This window comes from Panthera tigris, chromosome D1 (genome assembly GCF_018350195.1).
Source record: "Panthera tigris isolate Pti1 chromosome D1, P.tigris_Pti1_mat1.1, whole genome shotgun sequence".
NCBI lineage: Eukaryota > Metazoa > Chordata > Mammalia > Carnivora > Felidae > Panthera > Panthera tigris.
The window spans coordinates 74,205,909-74,215,188 of record NC_056669.1 but is presented as its reverse complement, the minus strand read 5'-3'; the positions used below and the strand labels follow the sequence as shown (position 1 = coordinate 74,215,188).

The window sequence follows — 9,280 nt, the reverse complement described above, 5'->3', positions numbered from 1 at the left end:
CGATTTATTTTTCATCTGTCAGCTTCTGGCCAGAGGTGTGTGAGATCCCATCGATGTCAGTCCAACGATTAATAACACCAGGGATAAACTGAATTAACTACATCAAGTCCCCTTTAACCTGCATGGACTTTAAGAGCAATATAGCACCTTGGCCTTGGCTAGGAAGTCCCCTATGCTAGAGACCTCCAGGCTTACAGAGGGGTAAGACACACACATGTGAAAATGAGCACCGGACAGGATGACCTGCTCCTCTACCACCACTCACGGTTACTAGCCCCACCACCCAGCCAGCCGCCCTGGAGACAGAGCTAAAATCTTGTCTTCCTTGGCTTTGCCCTTCCCCTCACCCTCCCTTGCCTCACTCCCCAGGCCTCCTGGATTCTGACTTCTCTACGTCTCTAGAGTACACCCCCTCCATTCCTACCCTTTGGTATATGTGTTAGTCAGCTAGGGCTTCCATAACAAAGAACCATGGACCAGTGGCTCAAACAATGGAAATTACATTTTCACACTTCCGGTGGCTGGTAGTCTGAGATTAAGGGGTCAGCAGAGTTTCGGAGGCCTCTCTCCTGGCTTGTAAGTGGCCGCCTTCTCCGTCATCACATGGCCCTCTCTCTGTGCATGTCTGTGTCCTAATTTCTTCCTCTTCTTATAAGGACACCGGTCATGTTGGATTAGAGACCCCGAAAAGCCTCATTTTAACTGAATTACCTTTGTTAAGACCCCATCTCCAAATACAATTAATGTATTGAGGTTGTGGGGGTTACGACTTCAACATATAAATGTGGGGGCAAGGAGGAGAGCCACGGTTCAGCCCATAACAGTAGGTCAATACAAGGGCTTTCACAAGTTGGCCTTGGGCTTACCCTTCAACTTAGCTTCAGCCATCTCTTCCAGAGGAGCTCCAGCTACACTCCAAGACTTGAAGCTTGCCAAATATGCCAAGTACCCCACCCCATCATGCTTTTGCTAATGCTGCTCATTTTGTCTAGAACATCTAGAAGATGGAACACCCTCCGTCTTCACAACCTAACCAACTTCTTAGCCTGGCAAACTCCTATAATCAAGTCACAGGTCAAATGCCGTCTCCTCTGCAAAATCTTTCCTGAACTTCCTGAGCAGAACTAATCCACCTCTGTGTTCCCACAGCCAATACTTGACATAGCACTGCTGTCATTTCCTTGAAATTTTGAATTCCCATCTGCTTCCTTGTTAGAATGTGACACGCTTGTATTCACAGTGCTCGACAAACAGTAGGCACGCACTAAACATTTGTTGAGTGAGTGAAGTGGGAGAGAGTGTAGGCTGGACTAAACGCAAAATTCTGCTAGACTATAAAAGAAGAGATTATTATATGTGGAGTGAAGTTTAGAAATGAAAAACCCAAGCAAAACAAAGAAAGGGCCTTATTGTGGTTTAGCAGTCTTTGTGTTTCCCCTCTGCTTCCTGGGCACTGTTCGACTACATTTTCCAGGCTCACCTACCATTGACTGGGACACGGGACTGAGTTTGGCCAATGGAGGCCTAGCCCCCACGACATCCAGGAGAGTCTATCGTCTCTTTCCACACCTGTGGATGCAGAAGGTCCAGTGGACGCCGAGGCCCTAGGAAACAGTGGAAACACTAGCTGGGAGGGAGCTCGGGTCCCTGCATGGAAGAGTATCTTCCAACAGCTAAATGGACTGTAACAAGAGGGGGAAATAAACCTTATGTGGTGTTAAGCCAGTGAGATATTGGCGGGGGCGGGGGTGGTTATTATCCCATTAACTCCCGTGACTATACTACTCCCAGCTATGATACTGGATGTGCTATAGCCAAGATATTCCACTTCTCACTGTTCAGTGTCCAGCCAGTCTGTTAAGTCACGGGGACCATCATCAGGATTTTGCGTAGCAGTTGTGGAAATGATTCAAATGCACTGTCTCCGATGTGACTATACAGATATTTGGAAAGAGGAATGAAGTTAGGGCATCACAGCATAATAGTCATGTCCCCGTGGCCCCGACAAATAAAACAAGCCCAAACCTGCCTTTTCCCCTCTCCTTTCAAAGCCAAACTGTAAGACTCCATTCCATTTAGTCTTACGGCCTGAGCAGCTGGCTCCCAGGTGCCCTCCTTGCTGCCCACCCCACTGCCGGCTGCCACTACTCCACCGAGCCACCTAACCTCCAGACCACAAACCCCGTCTTCCCTCAGTTGTTCTTCTCAACCTCTCCTCAGCTCCCGACAAGTGACTCCTCCCTCTCTGAAATGAATTCTTCTTGAATTCTACGCCCCTGTGCTATCGTGATTATCCTCCTATATCCAGCCTCCTCCCCATGCCCTCCTCCTCTTCTCCAGCTCCCTAAATCCATGGTCTGGAAGGCTGTGTTCCTGCCCTTAGCACAGAGGTGATAAATGCAGGAAGCAGCCATGTGTGGGGCTGGGGAGACAAAGAGATGGGGTCCCCTAATTTAGATGCCTCGAGGACAGGTTTCTCTGTCTCTCTCTGTCTCTCTCTCCCTCACATTTTGTTTGTTCGCATTGGTTGTCATCTTTGGTCTCTTTTTAGAACCGATCTTCCCATTTCAGGAGGGCAACTCCCCTTTCCATTTTCATCTCAATTTTCTACCTCTCTCCTGTGACAACCTCGTCCATCCGTGCTCATGACCCTCATTCATGCCCTGGTCTCTTTACAGCTGCCTTCTAGACTCTTCTGCTGCATAGCCTGCAATACCTTAAACTCAATAGGCCCCACCCACTAAACTCATCACCTAGTCTCCCCACACAGTTTTCCTTACTTCTCAGAAGAACACTGTCACCCTCTCAATTCACTGGGTTCAAAGTCATCTTTGACTCTCCCTTCTCTTCCCCTCACATTCAATCAGTAATCTGGGCCTTCATCACATCCTGCCTGGACCATTATCAAAAGCTTATCTCTAACATTCTATATCCGTCGGAGTCCAGTCAGAAACACAGAAAAATAGTGTGTTCTGTTTTGCTTCAACAGGGAGAAAATAATAGAGGGAATTGATTAAGCAGGTGCTAATCTTTTTCAGAAAGTAAAGAGGAGCACCCTGACTTAGCACAGAGGTGACTAACTGCAGGAAGCAGCCATGAAGTGTGGGGCTGGGGAAAACAAAGAGGAGAGATGGGGGCGCCCTAATTTAGATCCCTCGAGGACAGGTTTCCCAGGGTTAGGAGTCAGACCTCTGAGCAGAGAGCCCTGCCTGGTTCCTGCTGGGGCTTCTACGGGAAGACGATAGAGGTGGTTGGGGAACTGCGGGAGAAAAGCTAGACACGGATTCCAACTGTCTTCATCAGGGTTCAAGGCCATTTTAGGGACAACACTGAGAGGAACAGCTGGCAAGAAAAGTGGAGTTAAGTCTCTTCTCCCTTCCTGCTCCCCTATCTGCAGAACTTAATGGAAAATCAGCTGACAAGGAAATTGTAGTTTTTAGAATGCTAGTCCCAGAACACACAACACAGAGAGTATAGAAAGGTGAATTTGGCACATTTCCTTACCTCTAATCAATTTCCCAAATATTTCTAAATTATTAGCATGTATTGAGCCAAGTATAATTCTGAGCGCTTTATATGTTATTAATATATTTAATCCTCTTAACAACATTTGGGGGTATATACTATTGTTATCCACATGATACAAACGAGGAAACAGAAGCATTATATAGGGAAGTCATTTGTTCAGAGGCAAAAGTCACTTACAGTTGGCATATCCAGGATTCAAACCCGGGGTGCCTAGCTATAAAACACTGACTCTCAAACTTTTTATTTTTTTAAACTTTCACACCAATATGTAGCTGAGGAAAAAGTCACAATCAGACGGTAGGGGTAAGAGGCCTTAAGCAAATGATTCTCAAACTGTAGCATGTGCATGTAAGAATCATTTGGGGAACGTGTTACAAATTCAGATTCTAAGACTCACTCCTCAGAGAACTGAGGGTAGGGGTCTGACTCTGGAGGTAGGGGGTCAGACTCTGGAGGGTCTGAGAAGAGGAATTTGAATTTCAAACAAGTGATCCCTGGACACCACTCCCATCACCACCCCAGGCCCGTTATTCTGATGCAAATGGTCTGTGGACCACAATTTAAGAATACTTACTTGGCAGGGGTTGGTGAGAACAGACAGGAAGACAGAACTTAAAAATATCCTTCCGTCCCCCAGTTGAGAATCAGTCCTCAAACACAACTCCGATCACATCATGTCCTGCTTAAAATCCCTTCAATTCATTCAACAAGCTCATGCAACAGATTAATTCAAGTAGTTACTGAATACATACTATGTAGTAGGCAATATTCTAGGTACCTGGGATACATCAGCGAACAAAACAAAAATCCCTCAGGGACCTGCTATCCTACTGGGTTGGGGAAGGAGACCGTAATGCAACACACATATTAAATTACATAGTATGTTAAAAGGCAGTTAAGTGCTAGGTCAAAAATGCAGAGTAGGGTGAAGAGGACGAATAGTTCAAGGAAAGGATGTTCCAACTTTGTAGATGTTGGTGAGCATGGGCCTCATCGAGAAGTTGACATCTGGAAAAAAGCTCAGAGGAAAGGCACTTCACCCCGTGGATATCTGGGGAAAGAGCATTCCAGGCAAGGCACAGCAAGGAAAGGCCTGAGGCGGAAGCATGCCTAGCAGGTGTCACTGCAGGCCACTGTCAGGGCTTTGGCTCTTCCTCTGGTGAGCTCAAGAGTCACTAGAAGGTTCTAGGCAGAGAAGCAATAGGATTCAGTCGGTCTTTTATAAGGATCACTCTGGCTGCTTGTGGCAGGGTAAGGGTGGAAGCAGGGAGACCAAATAAGAAGGCTGCAGTAACCCAGGCAAGAGGTGATGGTAACTCAGAACGACAGCAGCAATGGTGGTCAGAAGCACTCAATTCTGGATGTATTTTCAAGATGGAGTCCGCAGGATTTCTCAAAGAAATCTGAATCTGGCATATCACGAGAGAAAAAGAATCATCAAGAAAAGATTGTAAAGTTTTGATGTTGAGTAACTGAAAGGATGGAGTTTCCAAACAACTGATATAGGGAAGACTAAGGGGTAGGGAACAGGGTTGTTTACTTTTTATTTATTTTATCTTCAAAAAAATTTTTTTAATGTTTGTTTCTGAGAGAGAGAGAGAGAGAGAGAGAGAGAGAGAGAGAGAGAGAGAGAGAATGAGCTGGGGAGGGGCAGAGAGAGAGAGGGAGACACAGAATCTGAAGCAGGCTCCAGGCTTTGAACTGTCAGCACAGAGCCTGACAGGGGGCTTGAACCCATGAACTGTGAGATCATGACCTGAGCCAAAGTTGGATGCCTAAGTGAATGAGCCATCTGGGCTCCCCTATTTTATCTTTAAATTTACTATGTTTTATTTAATTCTTTACTTTTTATTTGTGAGGGTGAGGATAGAGTGGAGATTAGAAGTTCAATTTCAATTTTGGACATGTTAGGATGTCTATTAAACATTTATTTAAGTGGATAGAGTTGGAGAAGAAGTCTGAACCAGAGTTAAAAGCTGGGGCATTTTGGTACACAGATCGTATATGCAATCACACAACTGGACGAGATTGTCAAGGAAGGAGAAGTAAGTTTAGGTGAAGAACAAGAAGTTCAAGAACTAGCCACTGAGACATTCCAACATTAAATGGTAGGGGAAGGAAAACAGCAAAGGAGACTGGGGGATCTCGAGAGCAACCAGTGGGGTTAAAAGGAAACTCAGGGGTGCTGTCTCGTGGAGGCCGCATGAGGAAAGTGTATTTGGGAAGACGGACCGGCCACCGTCAAATGCTGCTAAGCAGTTCCCATGGAGGGCAGGGGTGAAAGCCTGACTGCTTAAGTGGGTTAAGAGGAGGAAGGGGAGACAGGAATTGGAGATACTGGCCAGCCACAACCTTTTCAAGGGCTTTTTATTGACGAGGTAAGGAAACAGCTCCTGTTGCTCACTTCAACCTTCCAGCTCCTTGGCTTAACATTCAAGGCCCCTGGTGACTTCGTCCCAATCAACCATTCCGATTTACTAACCGAGTGCCCCATTTGAAACACCCTATAGGCCCAGCTGCCGTGGTTCTAACTATACTTCAGACTCTCCCATTATCTGCACTCGGAGGGTTCTCTACATGAGAATGCCTTTCACTTCCAACTCCGGATTTCCAAACTAAGTACCATTGAAAGGCCCTTTGCAATGCCTTATCGTCCATAGACACTTCCCTTATCACATCTACTGAGGCTCTCTCCAACCTCTAAACTCTAACAATATTTTATTTGTACCTTTCTTATGGCTTTTAATATCTTCTACATTATCCTATAGTTTCATTCATCTTAGCTTTCCCTCTAGATTGCAAGCTCTGTGATTAGTATGCCCAGTTAAATGTTTTATGGTCTGAAAGACCTATGATGGTGCTCAGTGAATATCTGTGGAATAATTTAAAAATTAATGAAATGTGCTTTCCGTGCCATGTATCACTTAGAAGCACTGGCATATAGTGGTTTGGAAGGTGTGAGGCGAGGAATTTGAATTTTAAACAAGTAAGCCCCTGCTCCATCCCTAGAATTCTAGTTAAATGGTGTGTGGGCCACAATTTGAGAATATATACTTGGTAGGATTTGAAGAGAAAGGGAAAGGCTATAGCTTGAGAAAGTCCTTCTGTCCCCCAACTGAGAATCAGAGACTTCAAACAATTATGATCACATCATACCCTGCTTAAAAACCCTTCATTCAATAAATTGAAACATTTGTTGAACACGCACAACGTGTCTGACAATATTCAAGGTGACTCTAGGCTCTGAAGTGGCTACCCCACTTGGTATCTAAGTGACCTTGGAGAAGATACAAACTTCTTTAGCCTTTAGTTTCCTTATCTGCAAAGGCTCGGTGTGCTCTGTAGAAGAACGGAGAAAGGATCCTTGAAAAACGGAAAGGTCAATATGGCTAGAGTACAAAGCGTAGTCCAGAGTGAGACTGGGAAACAAAATAAGGTTATATTATTCAAGGCCTTGTAGGTCATGATGAGAAGTTTAGCCTTTACCCCAAGAGCAAGGGGAGCCTTAAGGAAGGGTTTTCAGTAGGAAGGTGCCATGTCCAGGGGCATTTATATACAATACCAAGAGTTAAAGTGGAATTAGTTTTTCCTCCAGAACAAGGGAAATTAGCACTTACAATCACATCAGTCCAATATTTTGAGGGTACTAAGTAAAAACAGTAATTAATCTTGAAAACCTCATCTGTTCCATTTTCTAAGTAAGATGGAAAATTATATCTTGCTTACTGGTGTTACCAGGGAGCTCAACTCAGTCCTGGAATTGTGAATCAGTTTCTTTATGCCCTACATACACCTTTTCTCAATTTAAGATTCTGAAAGTTAAGTGTCAGAAATGAAGTCTCAACTACAAAAAAAAAAAAAAAAAAAAAAAATTTATTAAGTGTGAAAGCAAAACAGGTACTTCTATTTAGATATTTTTTACATATTTATAGATAAAACAAACAAATAATTTATCAAAAATTACAAGCTTAAAGAATAGTACTATTTTGAAACAACCAATAAAGTATTCGAAAATACTACATTTTATCCATAATTGGTGAATATTATCTCAAAAAAAAAAAAAAGTAAGTTGTATTTTCTTGTGAAACATATAAAAGCGTTTTTAGATGTCTGCCAAGATTGTTCAGGAACAGTCCATCTTGCTAAATCTAAAAGCGTAGTGCCTTTCTGGAGAACTTGTGTTTTTACTAAATAGCTTTACAGATCACTTGTGTTTTCCTTTGGGCTTCGGTGAACTCCTAATCTTCACTTCACTTGCAGACCACAGGGAATCAACATGAACACAGATCAGAGTGAGAGTCTGGGGTCGCTTTTCTTCATACTGAGCGAAGGACTTTCTCCTTAGCCGGGTGGAAGACCATGTTGTATTGGGACGTCCAATCTACGGCACAGGGCTTCACCAAGCCAAAGCAGCCACACTGAAAGAAATCTGCAAGGTTCTGCGTGAACCCAAGGCTGCCAAGGAAGGAAGAGAACACATCTTACTACTTTTCCTGTTTACCTTTTGACAAACATTCATCCAGACCATAAATATTCACTGAGAATTTACAATATACGACATCCTTTGAAGATCCTGCAGGAATCCAGAGGTGAATCAGACCATTCCCTGGATTACGGGACATTAAAATTGATGCCCAGTTCCGTCTCTGGACCTGAATCCCTATTGTGAGATTCTCTGACTCCTGCCCAGCAACTTAATTTCCTTCTGAGCACCCCACTCACTGGAATGATGGCTGCCATCAAGAAGTTTCCTTCTTTCCATTCCCACTGCCCTGATTCAGATTTTGATTATTTCAGAGGCCAGGCAGGCCAGCAACAGTACAGTCAACAGATGTTTGTGTTTTTTTTTTTTCCTTAAACTTTCTAAGTTAAATATGGCCCTGGCCCTGTCTCAGTTCTTTCCAATTAATCCTTTTTTTTTTTTTTTTTTTTTTTAATAGTCCAGAAGTCTTTTGTCCTTTTTTATACCTATCATCCCATGAACTCTGAGGAGCTCGGGTTCCTTTCCACTGGTTCTCACTAAGTGTGCTTCTCTGGGTGGGGCAGGCTGGCGTTTCCACTGAACCCAAGAACCTTTCTCCTTGGCTTCCTTCTTCTGATCATTTTCCTGCACATGCTTCACACGAGCTGCCTCGGCTCTTAGAGTGCTTGATATGCTCACTACATACATTAGTTCTCTTGGCAAGAATCTTCCCTCAACTTCTGGGTTTATGACACTGCCAACAGCACGCCGGGTGACACCGTAGACTCCTGCGGTTGTGCCATGGGAACCTTTGCAGCCCGTTCCCTTGATGTCCACAATATCACCTTTCTGACAGATTCACAAGCATGTGGCCAGAACAGCAACTCCGTGTTGTCTAAAAGGCCTAGAGAGAATGCAGCAGGGGCCTCCCCTCCTTCCCTTGTTGCTGGTCATTTTGGCGAATTACTCGAAGATGGCAGTTCCAACCAAAGGGAGGGAGCTCCTTCCAATTAATCTTACCTATTGGACACGGTGTGGTCTTCCAAAAACCTTGCCAAAACCCAAACCCTATACACTAAGACACATCTGTGCCTGAGGATGGCTGTGCATCTGCCGCTGCTGTGACAGTGGTCAAGACAGGACCATCTCCACTCCTAGGAAGACCAGCTCCAGAGCTAGTTAGTGAGGGAAAGTAACTCAGGGTAAGACAGACAAGACAAATCTTCATTCTGGGCAGGTTTTTGGAACCTAGATTCACAGTGGCTCTAAGGTTTTGCCGTTAGGTCCTCC

General features: G+C 44.4%; 1 protein-coding gene across 2 annotated transcripts in view; it reads right to left on the bottom strand.

The window, feature by feature from the left end:
- Positions 1-7,416: 7,416 nt before the first annotated feature.
- ZDHHC13 (zinc finger DHHC-type palmitoyltransferase 13) overlaps positions 7,417-9,280 on the bottom strand; it is a 50,589-nt gene continuing 48,725 nt past the window's right edge. For both annotated transcript variants that reach the window (XM_042957803.1, XM_042957805.1), the window contains exon 17: positions 7,417-7,983. In XM_042957803.1, the coding sequence (XP_042813737.1) occupies positions 7,845-7,983 (139 nt within the window). In that variant the 3' untranslated portion in view covers positions 7,417-7,844. The remainder of the gene's footprint in view (positions 7,984-9,280) is intronic.